This window comes from Entelurus aequoreus, linkage group LG28 (genome assembly GCF_033978785.1).
Source record: "Entelurus aequoreus isolate RoL-2023_Sb linkage group LG28, RoL_Eaeq_v1.1, whole genome shotgun sequence".
Taxonomy (NCBI): Eukaryota; Metazoa; Chordata; class Actinopteri; order Syngnathiformes; family Syngnathidae; genus Entelurus; species Entelurus aequoreus.
Genome location: NC_084758.1, coordinates 7988910 through 8009288, shown reverse-complemented (window position 1 = coordinate 8009288; position 20379 = coordinate 7988910). Strand labels below are relative to the sequence as shown.

Below are 20379 nucleotides of genomic sequence, written 5' to 3'. Positions count from 1 at the left end.
TAAAACAAAACTGTTATTATTAATTAGTAAGTATACATTTTTTGAGCCTTTTTAGAGAAAATCCTATCATTGTAGTAAATTATGCAAATTACTCGATGATGTCATGGTGACCACGCCCATAGCCACACCCCCACCGCCACAGGTATCTTGGCAGTTTATGGGAAACACTGAAGCATGGTGTTGGTAGTATTATGCTCTGGGCCTGTTTAGCTGCCAATGGAACTGGTGCTTTACAGAGAGTAAATGGGACAATGAAAAAGGAGGATTACCTCCGAATTGAAATCATCAGCCCGGAGGTTGGGTCTTGGGCGCAGTTGGGTGTTCCAACAGGACAATGACCCCAAACACACCTCACAAGTGGTAAAGGAATGGCTAAATCAGGCTAGAATGAAGGTTTTTAGAATGGCCTTCCCAAAGTCCTGACTTAAACGTGTGGACAATGCTGAAGAAACAAGTCCATGTCAGAAAAAACAACCGATTTAGCTGAACTGCACCAATGTTGTCAAGAGGAGTGGTCAAAAATTCAGCTTGTGGATGGCTACCAAAAGCGCCTTATTGCAGGTAAACTTGCCAAGGGACATGTAAGCAAATATTAACATTGCTGTATGTATACTTTTGACCAACTCACATTTTCAGTAGACCCATAATAAATTCATAAAAGAAGCAAACTTCATGAGTGTTTTTTTTGTGAGCAACAAGTATGTGCTCCAATCACTACATCACAAAAAAATAAGAGTTGTAGAAATGATTGGAAACTCAAGACAGCCATGACATCATGTTCTTTACACGTGTATGTAAACTTTTGACCACCACTGTAAATTTGTTTGTATGTTCGTTTTACAACGTTATACATGTCATATTATATTGCCTAAAGGTATCTTAATCATTATTTGTGTGTACCGTATTTCCTTGAATTGGCGCAGGGAATATAATATTCGCACGTCTAGAATTACTGCCGGGTCAAACTCGTTTCTCAAAATAATTAACGCATGCTTGGCCTTATCGCCGGTTCATTATTGAAGCTGGATCAAATTTGTTTCGCAAAATATTAATTTTATTATCGCATGTCTATAATTTTCACCGGGTCGAACTCGTTTCGCAAAATATTTAGCATATGGCTAGAACTTCCACCGGGTCAAATTCGTTACGTCACGAGTGACGCATCTGTCCTCATTTTCAAAATGGAGGAAGCTGCTTTCAGGCTTTGTATTCTTTTTGTACTGTTTTGTACTACTTTTGTACTAATTTGATTGTTGAAATGTTGAAATGTATAAATAAAACTTAAAAAAAAACAAAAAAAAAAACATCTGCCTATGTGCTATTTGGATTTACACAGTATGACAAAAAAAAAAGAAAAATTATTTTACCTTTGCAACCTCATTATATTATTGGCTAAGTTTTATATTCATAAATGTGAGTTTCTCAATACCCGACCTGTTTTTTGTGCCTTTAAAAAATAATTAGAACTCTACTTTAAAACGCTAACAACCAAAAATCTGTGAAAACTATGATGCTGTGTTGCAAATTTGGATTATTTATGGAACTTGGCTTTACATTTTTTTTACATATATATATATTGTGCATTCTATTTTAGTTACTTTATTCAGTTTACAACCCCCTGGCGCTGCTTTGTACTTGTTTTGATTATTATAATATTTTTGATTGTATGTAAATGTTGCATATTATAAATAAAGGTTTATAAAATAAAATTAAAAAAAAAAAAAAAAAAGGAAGCTGCTTTCAGTAGTTTACAATCGCACAAAGGAAAAAAGATAAAGAGCTTTTCAGTAGGATTTAAGGTCCAAGCTATTGAATACCGGCACAGTATGCTAAAGAGAACAGTAAGCAGCTATGTTTTATTAATATACCGTAGCTGCGTGTGTGAAATACTGTATAAGTCATTAAATGACTCCCGCCTCCTGGTGGTAGAGGGCGCTGCCGCGCTAGTGATCCTTCTTGCGACTTCCGGTACTGCAGAAGAAGTAAACACACGCAGCAAGAGATTTTTTCTCTCTTCCTTTTAACAAGGAGGGTATCTAAAATAAAACAGTTTTCTAAACTGGACTTTCAATGGAAGCAGGAGGTAATAATTAAAGGAATATCTCCATCGAGACAGAGACTTTTGAAACGGAAAAAAGGAAATAATGAAGACTTCTATAAACAAGTTATCGATGCTTTTGGTCAGAAGGAGCTGCAAATGGACTCCATTTATAAGTACAGGTAAGACCATAATAACGTTTTTTTTAATTAAATGTGCTTTTCATGATGGTATGCTTACATCACACTCAAAGCGCACGACTAAATTTGATGGATTCCTTTTGGTAAACGCCGGAGTGAGAAGAGGTTTTAAAATAATTACCGCATGCACGGCCATCCCGCCGGTTTCCGGTAAACGCAGGAGTGACAGGAGGTTTTAAATTAATTAACGCCCCTGCGGCTATTCAAGGAAGTACGGTATTCCCTTTAGACCACACACACAAGAATTAAAGAGTGCCTAAAATCCACTCCGCGCCCGACTCTGAGCGTCCTAAGAAGCCTCAAAAATAGAAGTTTCTGGATCATCATTAGTCCCAAAGTATCCCATCAGCATTCTACATCCAGAGTGACCTACTCCGTCACACTGTGGCAGGAAGTGCCTTCAACATCCGGGTTAGTTTTTGGCGTGACCTTCAGGTGCAGTCTTTCAGCCCCGGTGGACTTGTTGCATAATAAGACGTGTGTCAGTTGGACGGAAACGACAAATATAACGACAGGGGGTCAGGAAAGTCCGGACACACACGGGGGCAAATAATGTTGAAATTTGGCAATTATCAAAAATAATAATTATTATAAATTTAATACCCATACATCCATTTTTTCCCCGCTTATTCAAGGTGGGGTGGCGGGGGCTGCAGCCTAAGCACATATGTTATTTTTTATTTATTTAATTTTATTTCAATTATCGGTAACACTTTAGTATGGGGAACACATATTCACCATTAATTAGTTAAGATAAAGTTAAAGTGCCAACGATTGTCACACACACACTCGGTGTGGCGAAATTATTCTCTGCATTTGACCTATCACCCTTGATCCCCCCCCCCCCCCCCCCTGGGAGGTGAAGGGAGCAGTGAGCAGCAGCGGTGGCCGCGCCCGGGAATCATTTCCAACCCTTGATGCCAATTTCCAAGCAGGGAGGTAATGTGTCCCATTTTTATAGTCTTTGGTATGACTCGGCCGGGGTTTGAACTCACAACCTACCCATCTCAGGGCGGACACTCTAACCACTAGACCACTGAGTTGCTTATTAACATGCAAATTAGTAACATACTGGCTCTTAATTAGTCATTATTAAGTACTTATTAATGCCTTATTCTATTATACAAGCAATAAGCCATTAACTAAGAGTTTTCCCTCAATAACCTCAGAATTATTGCTTATTAGTAACCCTAACCCTAACACGTGCCCCTAGTGTCCAAATAACTCTAATTTAAGTCTTTGTTACTTTAATAAGAAACTAATTAATGGTGAATATGTTCCCCCGTACTAAAGTGTTACCCAATAATCATATGGACCAGCACCGCCCGCGATCCCAAAAAGGGACAAGCGCTAGAAAATGGATGGATGGATGGATGTGAAATATTTGTTATTATTTTATAAATAGTTATTCAATTTATTCACGGATTAATTATGAATTTATTAAACATGGTATAATGTATACTAGGAGTGCTCAGAAAATCCATTGACATCCGAATCGCGTTTGCTATTTATCAATTTTTTTTAAATCAATAAAAAATAAAATAAAATATTTATTTTATTTTATTTTTTTAAATAATCAATTTTAAAAATACATTTTTAGGCCATCTGTATGCAACCTAAAATAGCTTTTCTAACTCGTTACCTGTTTAAAAAAAAGTTTTATTGTATTTGTTATGCCAAATAATTAGAGATGTCCGATAATATCGGCCGATAAATGCGTTAAAATGTAATATCGGAAATTATCGGTATCGTTTTTTTTTTATCAGTATCGTTTTCTTTTTTTTTCTTTTTTTAAAATGATTAAATCCACATAAAAAACACAAGATACACTTACAATTAGTGCACCAACCCAAAAAACCCCCCTCCCCCATTTACACTCATTCACACAAAAGGGTTGTTTCTTTCTGTTATTAATATTTTGCTTCCTACATTATATATCAATATATATCAATACAGTCTGCAAGGGATACAGTCCGTAAGCACACATGATTGTGCGTGCTGCTGCTCCACTAATAGTACTAACCTTTAACAGTTAATTTTACAAATTTTAATTAATTACTAGTTTCTATGTAACTGTTTTTATATTGTTTTACTTTCTTTTTTACTCAAGAAAATGTTTTTAATTTATTTATCTTATTTTATTTGATTCATTTTTTTTTAAAAAGTACCTTATCTTCACCATACCTGGTTGTCCAAATTAGGCATAATAATGTGTTAATTCCACGACTGTATATATCGGTTGATATCGGTATCGGTTGATATCGGTATCTGTAATTACAGAGATGGACAATATCGGCATATCGGATATTATCGGCCGATAAATGCGTTAAAATGTAATATCGGAAATTATCGGTATCGTTTTTTTTTATTATCAGCATCGTTTTTTGTTTTTTTTTAATAAATCCACATAAAAAACACAAGATACACTTACAATTAGTGCATTAACCCAAAAAACCTCCCTCCCCCATTTACACTCATTCACACTCATTCTGTTATTAATATTCTGGTTCCTACATTATATATCAATATATATCAATACAGTCTGCAAGGGATACAGTCCGTAAGCACACATGATTGTGCGTGCTGCTGCTCCACTAATAGTACTAACCTTTAACAGTTCATTTTACAAACTTTAATTAATTACTAGTTTCTATGTAACTGTTTTTATATTGTTTTACTTTCTTTTTTACTCAAGAAAATGTTTTTAATTTATTTATCTTATTTTATTTGATTCATTTTTTTTAAAAAGTACCTTATCTTCACCATACCTTGGTTGTCCAAATTAGGCATAATAATGTGTTAATTCCACGACTGCATATATCGGTTGATATCGGTATCGGTTGATATCGGTATCTGTAATTACAGAGATGGACAATATCGGCATATCGGATATTATCGGCCGATAAATGCGTTAAAATGTAATATCGGAAATGATCGGTATCGTTTTTTTAAATTATCAGTATCGTTTTTTTTGTGTTTTTTTTTTATAAATCCACATAAAAAACAAGATACACTTACAATTAGTGCATTAACCCAAAAAACCTCCCTCCCCCATTTACACTCATTCACACTCATTCTGTTATTAATATTCTGGTTCCTACATTATATATCAATATATATCAATACAGTCTGCAAGGGATACAGTCCGTAAGCACACATGATTGTGCGTGCTGCTGCTCCACTAACAGTACTAACCTTTAACAGTTCATTTTACAAATTTTAATTAATTACTAGTTTCTATGTAACTGTTTTTATATTGTTTTACTTTCTTTTTTATTCAAGAAAATGTTCTTAATTTATTTATCTTATTTTATTTGATTAATTTTTTAAAAAAGTACCTTGTCTTCACCATACCTGGTTGTCCAAATTAGGCATAATAATGTGTTAATTCCACGACTGCATATATCGGTTGATATCGGTATCGGTTGATATCGGTATCGGTAATTAAAGAGTTGGACAATATCAGCATATCGGGTATCGGCAAAAAGCCATTATCGGACATCCCTACAAATAATCGATTTGATCGAATGGGAATGGGAGTATTGTATGTCCAGACTTTAGGGACCGCCTCTTTTAAACCAGCATTATTCCCAAAGGCCAGCAGGTGGCAGCATTGTGTTGTCTTTCATTTAAAAAACAAGCCCTGATTGTTCTGGAAGATGAGTACAGTCCACGAGGGCCTCAGCATGTATACGTGCGCCACATGTCAGTCATGTGACCTAAGTTACTTTTTCAGTGTTTAAAATGTGTTATTATTTATGTGTGTGCATGGTTTGTGACGTCATATTGACCACGCCCACACTCACAGCCCGACCTCGCTGCTGCTGTCGTTGCCGTCGCCAACCAAGATGGCGGCACTCGCGTCATCGCCGTGCTCGTTGTCGTTGTGGACGCCGTTGGAGCGGACGGGCGTCTTTGTGGCACTTTTGTCCTCGCCGACGCTGCGGAGTGGAGCCAAGGACAATCAATTATGTGACCAATTAGGTGTTGATTAAGCACGTCAATGATGTAACCAATTAGGTATTGATTAATCGCGTTTATGAAATAACCAAATAAGTAATGATTAATCACGGTAAGGATGTAACCAATTAGGTATTGATTAATCACGTTAATGATGTAACCAAGTAAGTAATGATTAATCACGTTAATGATGTAACCAAGTAAGTAATGATTAATCACGTTAATGATGTAACCAAATAATGATTACTCACGTTATTGATATAACCAAGTAAGTAATAATAATCACGTTAATAATGTAACCAAATAATTAATAATAATCACGTTAATAATCCAACCAAATAATTAATAATAATCACGTTAATAATGTAACTAAGTAATTAATAATAATCATGTTAATAATGTAACCCAATAATTAATAATAATCACGTTAATAATGTAACCAAATAATTAATAATAATCACGTTAATGATGTAACCAAATAATTAATAATAATCACGTTAATGATGTAACCAAATAGTTAATAATAATCACGTTAATAATACAACCAAATAATTAATAATAATCACATTAATGATGTAACCAAATAATGATTAATTACGTTATTGATCTAACCAAGTAAGTAATAATAATCACGTTAATAATGTAACCAAATAATTAATAATAAACACGTTAATGATGTAACCAAATAATGAATAATAATCACGCTAATGATGTAACCAAATAATGAAACATTAATCACATTAATAATGTAACCAAATAATTAATAATTAATCACGTTAATGATGTAACCAAACAATAAATCACGTTAATGATGTAACCAAATAATTAATAATTAATTACGTTAATGAGGTAACCAAATAATGAATCACGTTAATGACGTAACCAAATAATTAATCATTAATCACGTTAATGATGTGACCAAGTAATTATTAATAATCACATTAATGATGTGACCAAACTCAGTCATGATTAATCAGGATAAGGATGTAACCAAGTATGTAATGAATAATCACGTTAATGATTAAACCAAGTATTGACTAATCGCGTTAATGATGTAACCAAGTAAGGATAATCACGTCAATGATGTAAGTTTGGATTAATGCCGTAATTATGTAACTAAATAACTAATAATAATCACGTAAATGATGTAACAAAATAATTAATAATAAGTACGGTAATAATGCAACCAATAATTAATATTACGTTAATGATGTAACCAAATAATTAATAATAATCACGTTAATGATGTAACCAAATACTTAATCATTAATCATATTAATGATGTAACCAAATAATTAATAATAATCACATTAATATTGTAACCAAATAATTAATAGTAAACACGTTAATGATGTAACCAAATAATAAATAATAATCACGTTAATGATGTAACCAAGTAAGTAATGATTAATCACGTTAATGATGTAACCAAGTAAGTAATGATTAATCACGTTAATGATGTAACCAAATAATGATTACTCACGTTATTGATATAACCAAGTAAGTAATAATAATCACGTTAATAATGTAACCAAATAATTAATAATAATCACGTTAATAATCCAACCAAATAATTAATAATAATCACGTTAATAATGTAACTAAGTAATTAATAATAATCATGTTAATAATGTAACACAATAATTAATAATAATCACGTTAATAATGTAACCAAATAATTAATAATAATCACGTTAATGATGTAACCAAATAATTAATAATAATCACGTTAATGATGTAACCAAATAGTTAATAATAATCACGTTAATACAACCAAATAATTAATAATAATCACATTAATGATGTAACCAAATAATGATTAATTACGTTATTGATCTAACCAAGTAAGTAATAATAATCACGTTAATAATGTAACCAAATAATTAATAATAAACACGTTAATGATGTAACCAAATAATGAATAATAATCACGCTAATGATGTAACCAAATAATGAATCATTAATCACGTTAATAATGTAACCAAATAATGAATAATTAATCACGTTAATGATGTAACCAAACAATAAATCACGTTAATGATGTAACCAAATAATTAATAATTAATTACGTTAATGATGTAACCAAATAATGAATCACGTTAATGACGTAACCAAATAATTAATCATTAATCACGTTAATGATGTGACCAAGTAATTATTAATAATCACATTAATGATGTGACCAAACTCAGTCATGATTAATCAGGATAATGATGTAACCAAGTAATTATTAATAATCACATTAATGATGTGACCAAACTCAGTCATGATTAATCAGGATAAGGATGTAACCAAGTATGTAATGAATAATCACGTTAATGATTAAACCAAGTATTGATTAATCGCGTTAATGATGTAACCAAGTAAGGATAATCACGTTAATGATGTAAGTTTTGATTAATCACGTAATTATGTAACTAAATAACTAATAATAATCATGTAAATGATGTAACAAAATAATTAATAATAAGTACAGTAATAATGTAACCAATAATTAATATTACGTTAATGATGTAACCAAATAATTAATAATAATCACGTTAATGATGTAACCAAATAATTAATAGTAAACACGTTAATGATGTAACCAAATACTTAATCATTAATCATATTAATGATGTAACCAAATAATTAATAATAATCACGTTAATATTGTAACCAAATAATTAATAGTAAACACGTTAATGATGTAACCAAATACTTAATCATTAATCATATTAATGATGTAACCAAATAATTAATAATAATCACGTTAATATTGTAACCAAATAATTAATAGTAAACACGTTAATGATTTAACCAATTAGGTATTGATTAATCACGGAAATGATTTAACCAAATCTTTAATCATTAATCACGTTAACGATGTAACCAAATAATTAATAATTAATTACGTTAATGATGTAACCAAATAATGAATCACGTTAATGACGTAACCAAATAATTAATCATTAATCACGTTAATGATGTGACCAAGTAATTATTAATAATCACATTAATGATGTGACCAAACTCAGTCATGATTAATCAGGATAAGGATGTAACCAAGTATGTAATGAATAATCACGTTAATGATTAAACCAAGTATTGATTAATCGCGTTAATGATGTAACCAAGTAAGGATAATCACGTCAATGATGTAAGTTTGGATTAATCACGTAATTATGTAACTAAATAACTAATAATAATCACGTAAATGATGTAACAAAATAATTAATAATAAGTACGGTAATAATGCAACCAATAATTAATATTACGTTAATGATGTAACCAAATAATTAATAATAATCACGTTAATGATGTAACCAAATACTTAATCATTAATCATATTAATGATGTAACCAAATAATTAATAATAATCACGTTAATATTGCAACCAAATAATTAATAGTAAACACGTTAATGATGTAACCAAATAATAAATATAATCACGTTAATGATGTAACCAAGTAAGTAATGATTAATCACGTTAATGATGTAACCAAGTAAGTAATGATTAATCACTTTAATGATGTAACCAAATAATGATTACTCACGTTATTGATATAACCAAGTAAGTAATAATAATCACGTTAATAATGTAACCAAATAATTAATAATAATCACGTTAATAATCCAACCAAATAATTAATAATAATCACGTTAATAATGTAAATAAGTAATTAATAATAATCATGTTAATAATGTAACACAATAATTAATAATAATCACGTTAATAATGTAACCAAATAATTAATAATAATCACGTTAATGATGTAACCAAATAATTAATAATAATCACATTAATGATGTAACCAAATAATGATTAATTACATTATTGATCTAACCAAGTAAGTAATAATAATCACGTTAATAATGTAACCAAATAATTAATAATAAACACATTAATGATGTAACCAAATAATGAATAATAATCACGTTAATAATGTAACTAAGTAATTAATAATAATCATGTTAATAATGTAACCCAATAATTAATAATAATCACGTTAATAATGTAACCAAATAATAATAATCACGTTAATATTGTAACCAAATAATTAATAGTAAACACGTTAATGATGTAACCAAATAATACATAATAATCACGTTAATGATGTAACCAAGTAAGTAATGATTAATCACGTTAATGATGTAACCAAGTAAGTAATGATTAATCACGTTAATTATGTAACCAAATAATGATTACTCACGTTATTGATATAACCAAGTAAGTAATAATAATCACGTTAATAATGTAACCAAATAATTAATAATAATCACATTAATAATCCAACCAAATAATTAATAATAATCACGTTAATAATGTAACTAAGTAATTAATAATAATCATGTTAATAATGTAACCCAATAATTAATAATAATCACGTTAATAATGTAACCAAATAATTAATAATAATCACGTTAATGATGTAACCAAATAATTAATAATAATCACGTTAATGATGTAACCAAATAGTTAATAATAATCACGTTAATAATACAACCAAATAATTAATAATAATCACATTAATGATGTAACCAAATAATGATTAATTACGTTATTGATCTAACCAAGTAAGTAATAATAATCACGTTAATAATGTAACCAAATAATTAATAATAAACACGTTAATGATGTAACCAAATAATGAATAATAATCACGCTAATGATTTAACCAAATAATGAATCATTAATCACATTAATAATGTAACCAAATAATTAATAATTAATCACGTTAATGATGTAACCAAACAATAAATCACGTTAATGATGTAACCAAATAATTAATAATAATCACAGTAATTATGTAACCAAGTAATTAATAGTAATCACGTTAATGATGTAACCAAATAATTAATCGTGTTAATGGTGTAACCAAGTAATTAATAATAATCATGTTAATGATGTGACCAAACTCAGTCATGATTAATCACGATAATGATGTAACCAAGTAAGTAATGAATAATCACGTTAATTATGTAACCAAGTAAGTAATGATTAATCACAGTAATGATTTAACTAAGTAGGTTTTGATTAATCACGTTAATGATGTGACCAAACTCAGTCATGACTAATCATGATAATGATGTAACCAAGTAAGTAATGAATAATCACATTAATGATGTAACCAAGTAAGTAATGATTAATCACGTTAATGATGTGACCAAGTAAGTAATTATTAATCACGTTAATGATGTAACCAAGTAAGTAATGATGAATCACGTTAATGGTGTAAGTAATTAAATAATTAATAATAATCATGTTAATGATGTAACCAAATAATTAATAATAATAACGTTAATAATGTAACCAAATAATCACGTTAATAATGTAACCAAATAATTAATTAGAAACACGTTAATGATGCAACCAAATAATTAATAATCACGTTAATAATGTAACCAAATAATTAATAATAATCGCGTTAATAATGTAACCAAATAATTAATAATAAACACGTTAATGATGTAATCAAATAATTAATTATTAATCATGTAAATAATATAATCAAATAATTGATCATTAATCACGTTAATGAGGTCATCAAATAATTAATAATTAATCACGTTAATGATGTAACCAAATAATTAATCATGTTAATGATGTAACCAAATAATTAATGATAATAAATGATATGAATAATAATGAAGTAATTAATAATAATCATGTTAATGATGTAACCGAATAATTCGTCATTAATCACGATAATGATGAAACCAAACAATTAATCATTAATCACGTTAATGATGTAACCAAATAATTAATCACGTTAAAGATGTAACCAAATAAATAATATTAATCACGTTAATGAAATAACCAAATAATCAATAATAATCACGTTAATGATGTAATGAAATAATTAACAATAATCATGTTAATAATGTAACCAAATAATTATTAATAATCACGTTAGTAATGTAAGCAAAAAATCATTAATCACGTTAATAATTTAACCAAATAATTATTAATAATCACGTTAATAATGTAAGCAAATAATCATTAATCACGTTAATGATTGACACGCTGTGGTGGTCCACCTGAGGTCACAGCCGTTCCCGACTGGCGAGTCTATGGGGTCTTTGTCGGACACGGAGCACGCGGACCTCCTCTCCTGCCAGGACACCACGCGGGGCTCTTTGTCGGAGCTCCTCCTCCTGGCCACCAGGGGTCCCGGCCCCGAGCCCCGCCTCTCGTAGTCCGGCCGGGGGTTGGATGGTGTGCTGGACCCGTCCGGATCCTTCCCGGAGTCGCAGCTGGTGCGCCGCCCGTTCAAGCTGTCGCATGACGACACGTGACTCATTTGACCGTCGTCGCGCTCGTCTGACCAGACAGAAAAGGGTTAAAGTTCAGTGTCCAATCAGCTGAGAGGTGGGTGATGCAATACTTGAACAGAACAGAACCGGAGCGATCGATCACACTGCTTTTGGAACGGAAACATCAATCAATCAATGAAAGCACCAGCAGGACCTTACTGATGCATTGTGGGAACTCACGCCATCCGTGTACTCTAGGTACTGCTGTGGTGGTATTAGTACTGCTATTCCACTCCACTACTAATACTGCTGTGGTGGTATTAGTACTGCTATTCTACTACTAATACTGCTGTGGTGGTATTAGTACTGCTATTCTGCTACTAATACTGCTGTGGTGGTATTAGTACTGCTATTCTACTACTAATACTGCTGTGGTGGTATTAGTACTGCTATTCTACTACTAATACTGCTCTGGTGGTATTAGTACTGCTATTCTGCTACTAATACTGCTGTGGTGGTATTAGTACTGCTATTCTACTACTAATACTGCTGTGGTGGTATTAGTACTGCTATTCTACTACTAATACTGCTGTGGTGGTATTAGTACTGCTATTCTGCTACTAATACTGCTCTGGTGGTATTAGTACTGCTATTCTGCTACTAATACTGCTGTGGTGGTATTAGTACTGCTATTCTACTACTAATACTGCTGTGGTGGTATTAGTACTGCTACTCTACTACTAATACTGCTCTGGTGGTATTAGTACTGCTACTCTACTACTAATACTGCTGTGGTGGTATTAGTACTGCTATTCTGCTACTAATACTGCTGTGGTGGTATTAGTACTGCTATTCTGCTACTAATACTGCTGTGGTGGTATTAGTACTGCTATTCTACTACTAATACTGCTCTGGTGGTATTAGTACTGCTACTCTACTACTAATACTGCTGTGGTGGTATTAGTACTGCTATTCTGCTACTAATACTGCTGTGGTGGTATTAGTACTGCTACTCTACTACTAATACTGCTCTGGTGGTATTAGTACTGCTACTCTACTACTAATACTGCTGTGGTGGTATTAGTACTGCTATTCTACTACTAATACTGCTGTGGTGGTATTAGTACTGCTATTCTGCTACTAATACTGCTGTGGTGGTATTAGTACTGCTATTCTACTACTAATACTGCTCTGGTGGTATTAGTACTGCTATTCTGCTACTAATACTGCTGTGGTGGTATTAGTACTGCTATTCTACTACTAATACTGCTCTGGTGGTATTAGTACTGCTATTCTACTACTAATACCGCTGTGGTGGTATTAGTACTGCTATTCTACTACTAATACTGCTCTGGTGGTATTAGTACTGCTATTCTACTACTAATACTGCTCTGGTGGTATTAGTACTGCTATTCTACTACTAATACTGCTCTGGTGGTATTAGTACTGCTATTCTACTACTAATACTGCTGTGGTGGTATTAGTACTGCTATTCTGCTACTAATACTGCTGTGGTGGTATTAGTACTGCTATTCTGCTACTAATACTGCTGTGGTGGTATTAGTACTGCTATTCTGCTACTAATACTGCTGTGGTGGTATTAGTACTGCTATTCTGCTACTAATACTGCTGTGGTGGTATTAGTACTGCTATTCTGCTACTAATACTGCTGTGGTGGTATTAGTACTGCTATTCTGCTACTAATACTGCTGTGGTGTATTAGTACTGCTATTCTACTACTAATACTGCTCTGGTGGTATTAGTACTGCTACTCTACTACTAATACTGCTGTGGTGGTATTAGTACTGCTACTCTACTACTAATACTGCTGTGGTGGTATTAGTACTGCTATTCTACTACTAATACTGCTCTGGTGGTATTAGTACTGCTACTCTACTACTAATACTGCTGTGGTGGTATTAGTACTGCTACTCTACTACTAATACTGCTCTGGTGGTATTAGTACTGCTACTCTACTACTAATACTGCTCTGGTGGTATTAGTACTGCTATTCTACTACTAATACTGCTGTGGTGGTATTAGTACTGCTATTCTACTACTAATACTGCTGTGGTGGTATTAGTACTGCTATTCTACTACTAATACTGCTCTGGTGGTATTAGTACTGCTATTCTGCTACTAATACTGCTGTGGTGGTATTAGTACTGCTATTCTACTACTAATACTGCTGTGGTGGTATTAGTACTGCTATTCTACTACTAATACTGCTGTGGTGGTATTAGTACTGCTATTCTGCTACTAATACTGCTCTGGTGGTATTAGTACTGCTATTCTGCTACTAATACTGCTGTGGTGGTATTAGTACTGCTATTCTACTACTAATACTGCTGTGGTGGTATTAGTACTGCTATTCTACTACTAATACTGCTCTGGTGGTATTAGTACTGCTATTCTACTACTAATACTGCTCTGGTGGTATTAGTACTGCTACTCTACTACTAATACTGCTGTGGTGGTATTAGTACTGCTATTCTGCTACTAATACTGCTGTGGTGGTATTAGTACTGCTACTCTACTACTAATGCTGCTCTGGTGGTATTAGTACTGCTACTCTACTACTAATACTGCTGTGGTGGTATTAGTACTGCTATTCTACTACTAATACTGCTGTGGTGGTATTAGTACTGCTATTCTGCTACTAATACTGCTGTGGTGGTATTAGTACTGCTATTCTACTACTAATACTGCTCTGGTGGTATTAGTACTGCTATTCTGCTACTAATACTGCTGTGGTGGTATTAGTACTGCTATTCTACTACTAATACTGCTCTGGTGGTATTAGTACTGCTATTCTACTACTAATACCGCTGTGGTGGTATTAGTACTGCTATTCTACTACTAATACTGCTCTGGTGGTATTAGTACTGCTATTCTACTACTAATACTGCTCTGGTGGTATTAGTACTGCTATTCTACTACTAATACTGCTCTGGTGGTATTAGTACTGCTATTCTACTACTAATACTGCTGTGGTGGTATTAGTACTGCTATTCTGCTACTAATACTGCTGTGGTGGTATTAGTACTGCTATTCTGCTACTAATACTGCTGTGGTGGTATTAGTACTGCTATTCTGCTACTAATACTGCTGTGGTGGTATTAGTACTGCTATTCTGCTACTAATACTGCTGTGGTGGTATTAGTACTGCTATTCTGCTACTAATACTGCTGTGGTGGTATTAGTACTGCTATTCTGCTACTAATACTGCTGTGGTGGTATTAGTACTGCTATTCTGCTACTAATACTGCTGTGGTGTATTAGTACTGCTATTCTACTACTAATACTGCTCTGGTGGTATTAGTACTGCTACTCTACTACTAATACTGATGTGGTGGTATTAGTACTGCTACTCTACTACTAATACTGCTGTGGTGGTATTAGTACTGCTATTCTACTACTAATACTGCTCTGGTGGTATTAGTACTGCTACTCTACTACTAATACTGCTGTGGTGGTATTAGTACTGCTACTCTACTACTAATACTGCTCTGGTGGTATTAGTACTGCTACTCTACTACTAATACTGCTCTGGTGGTATTAGTACTGCTATTCTACTACTAATACTGCTGTGGTGGTATTAGTACTGCTATTCTGCTACTAATACTGCTGTGGTGGTATTAGTACTGCTATTCTGCTACTAATACTGCTGTGGTGGTATTAGTACTGCTATTCTGCTACTAATACTGCTGTGGTGGTATTAGTACTGCTATTCTGCTACTAATACTGCTGTGGTGGTATTAGTACTGCTATTCTGCTACTAATACTGCTGTGGTGGTATTAGTACTGCTATTCTACTACTAATACTGCTCTGGTGGTATTAGTACTGCTATTCTACTACTAATACTGCTCTGGTGGTATTAGTACTGCTATTCTACTACTAATACTGCTCTGGTGGTATTAGTACTGCTATTCTACTACTAATACTGCTCTGGTGGTATTAGTACTGCTATTCTACTACTAATACTGCTCTGGTGGTATTAGTACTGCTATTCTACTACTAATACTGCTGTGGTGGTATTAGTACTGCTACTCTACTACTAATACTGCTCTGGTGGTATTAGTACTGCTATTCCACTCCACTACTAATACTGCTGTGGTGGTATTAGTACTGCTATTCTACTACTAATACTGCTCTGGTGGTATTAGTACTGCTATTCTGCTACTAATACTGCTGTGGTGGTATTAGTACTGCTATTCTACTACTAATACTGCTGTGGTGGTATTAGTACTGCTACTCTACTACTAATACTGCTGTGGTGGTATTAGTACTGCTATTCTACTACTAATACTGCTGTGGTGGTATTAGTACTGCTATTCTGCTACTAATACTGCTGTGGTGGTATTAGTACTGCTATTCTACTACTAATACTGCTGTGGTGGTATTAGTACTGCTATTCTGCTACTAATACTGCTCTGGTGGTATTAGTACTGCTATTCTACTACTAATACTGCTGTGGTGGTATTAGTACTGCTATTCTGCTACTAATACTGCTCTGGTGGTATTAGTACTGCTATTCTGCTACTAATACTGCTGTGGTGGTATTAGTACTGCTATTCTACTACTAATACTGCTGTGGTGGTATTAGTACTGCTATTCTGCTACTAATACTGCTGTGGTGGTATTAGTACTGCTATTCTGCTACTAATACTGCTCTGGTGGTATTAGTACTGCTATTCTGCTACTAATACTGCTGTGGTGGTATTAGTACTGCTATTCTGCTACTAATACTGCTCTGGTGGTATTAGTACTGCTATTCTGCTACTAATACTGCTGTGGTGGTATTAGTACTGCTACTCTACTACTAATACTGCTCTGGTGGTATTAGTACTGCTATTCTGCTACTAATACTGCTGTGGTGGTATTAATACTGCTATTCTACTACTAATACTGCTGTGGTGGTATTAATACTGCTATTCTGCTACTAATACTGCTGTGGTGGTATTAGTACTGCTACTCTACTACTAATACTGCTCTGGTGGTATTAGTACTGCTACTCTACTACTAATACTGCTGTGGTGGTATTAGTACTGCTATTCTGCTACTAATACTGCTGTGGTGGTATTAGTACTGCTATTCTGCTACTAATACTGCTGTGGTGGTATTAGTACTGCTATTCTACTACTAATACTGCTCTGGTGGTATTAGTACTGCTATTCTGCTACTAATACTGCTGTGGTGGTATTAGTACTGCTATTCTACTACTAATACTGCTCTGGTGGTATTAGTACTGCTATTCTACTACTAATACCGCTGTGGTGGTATTAGTACTGCTATTCTACTACTAATACTGCTCTGGTGGTATTAGTACTGCTATTCTACTACTAATACTGCTCTGGTGGTATTAGTACTGCTATTCTACTACTAATACTGCTCTGGTGGTATTAGTACTGCTATTCTACTACTAATACTGCTCTGGTGGTATTAGTACTGCTATTCTGCTACTAATACTGCTGTGGTGGTATTAGTACTGCTATTCTGCTACTAATACTGCTGTGGTGGTATTAGTACTGCTATTCTGCTACTAATACTGCTGTGGTGGTATTAGTACTGCTATTCTGCTACTAATACTGCTGTGGTGGTATTAGTACTGCTATTCTGCTACTAATACTGCTGTGGTGGTATTAGTACTGCTATTCTGCTACTAATACTGCTGTGGTGTATTAGTACTGCTATTCTACTACTAATACTGCTCTGGTGGTATTAGTACTGCTACTCTACTACTAATACTGCTGTGGTGGTATTAGTACTGCTACTCTACTACTAATACTGCTGTGGTGGTATTAGTACTGCTATTCTACTACTAATACTGCTCTGGTGGTATTAGTACTGCTACTCTACTACTAATACTGCTGTGGTGGTATTAGTACTGCTACTCTACTACTAATACTGCTCTGGTGGTATTAGTACTGCTACTCTACTACTAATACTGCTCTGGTGGTATTAGTACTGCTATTCTACTACTAATACTGCTGTGGTGGTATTAGTACTGCTATTCTGCTACTAATACTGCTGTGGTGGTATTAGTACTGCTATTCTGCTACTAATACTGCTGTGGTGGTATTAGTACTGCTATTCTGCTACTAATACTGCTGTGGTGGTATTAGTACTGCTATTCTGCTACTAATACTGCTGTGGTGGTATTAGTACTGCTATTCTGCTACTAATACTGCTGTGGTGGTATTAGTACTGCTATTCTACTACTAATACTGCTCTGGTGGTATTAGTACTGCTATTCTACTACTAATACTGCTCTGGTGGTATTAGTACTGCTATTCTACTACTAATACTGCTCTGGTGGTATTAGTACTGCTATTCTACTACTAATACTGCTCTGGTGGTATTAGTACTGCTATTCTACTACTAATACTGCTGTGGTGGTATTAGTACTGCTACTCTACTACTAATACTGCTCTGGTGGTATTAGTACTGCTGTGAAGGTACTATCACTGACATGTTATACTACTAATACTGCTGTTCTGCTACTAATACTGCTCTGGTGGTATTAGTACTGCTATTCTACTACTAATACTACTGTGGTGGTATTAGTACTGCTGTGAAGGTACTAGTTCTGCTGTTATACTAGAATACTGCTGTTCTACTACTAATACTGCTGTGGTGGTATTAGTACTGCTATTCTACTACTAATACTACTGTGGTGGTATTAGTACTGCTATTCTGCTACTAATACTGCTGTGGTGGTATTAGTACTGCTATTCTACTACTAATACTGCTGTGGTGGTATTAATACTGCTATTCTACTACTAATACTGCTGTGGTGGTATTAGTACTGCTATTCTACTACTAATACTGCTGTGGTGGTATTAATACTGCTGTTCTGCTACTAATACTGTTGTGGTGGTATTAGTACTGCTATTCTGCTACTAATACTGCTGTGGTGGTATTAATACTGCTGTTCTGATACTAATACTGCTGTGGTGGTATTAGTACTGCTGTGAAGGTACTATCACTGACATTTTATACTACTAATACTGCTGTTCTACTACTAATACTGCTGTGTTGGTGTTAGTACTGCTGGGAAGGTACTAGTACTGCTATTATACTACTAATACTGCTGTTCTGCTACTAATACTGCTGTGGTGGTATTAGTACTGCTGTGAAGGTACTATTACTGACATGTTACACTACTAATCCTGCTGTTCTACTACTAATACTGCTCTGGTGGTATTAGTATTGCTATTCTACTACTAATACTGCTTTGGAGGAACTAGTACTGCTATTCTACTACTAATACTGCTGTGGTGGTATTAGTATTGCTATTCTACTACTAATACTGCTGTGGTGGTATTAGTATTGCTATTCTACTACTAATACTGCTGTGGTGGTACGAGTACTAGTGTGGTGGTACTAGTGCTATTGTGGTTGTACTAGTACTAGTGTGGTGGTGTTAGTACTATTGTGGTGGTATTAGTACCGCTATGGTGGTACTAGTGCTAGTCTGGTGGTACTAGTACTATTGTGGTGGTACTAGTACTTTTGTGGTGGTACTAGTACTTTTGTGGTGGTATTAGTACTGCTATGGTGGCACTAGTACTAGTGTCATGGTACTAGTACAAGTGTGGTACTAGTACTATTGTGATGTTCTAGTACTGCTATGGTGGTACTAGTACTATTGTGGTGGTACTAGTACTAGTGTGGTGGTACTATTGTGATGTTGCTAGTACTGCTATGGTGGTAGTACTACTAGTGTGGTGGTACTGGTACTATTGTGGTGGTACTATTACTAGTGTGGTGGTGTAAGTACTATTGTGATGGTAATAGCACTGCTATGGTGGTACTAGTACTAGTGTGGTGGTACTATTACTGCTATGGTGGTAATAGTACTAGTGTGGTGGTACTAGTATTAGTGTGGTGGTACTAGTACCGCTATGATGTTACTAGTACTATTGTGGTGGTACTAGTAC

General features: G+C 33.8%; 1 protein-coding gene across 4 annotated transcripts in view; it reads right to left on the bottom strand.

Annotated features, from left to right (window-relative positions):
* Window positions 1-5566: 5566 nt before the first annotated feature.
* The window catches only part of LOC133644837 (shootin-1-like), a 63211-nt gene continuing 48398 nt past the window's right edge, over window positions 5567-20379 (bottom strand). For 3 of the 4 annotated variants that reach the window (XM_062039578.1, XM_062039580.1, XM_062039581.1), the window contains 2 exons: window positions 12190-12502; window positions 5567-6179 (listed from right to left, as the gene is read on the bottom strand). In XM_062039578.1, the coding sequence (XP_061895562.1) occupies window positions 6041-6179; window positions 12190-12502 (452 nt within the window). In that variant the 3' untranslated portion in view covers window positions 5567-6040. The remainder of the gene's footprint in view (window positions 6180-12189; window positions 12503-20379) is intronic. The other variant, XM_062039579.1, reaches the window with a different exon arrangement.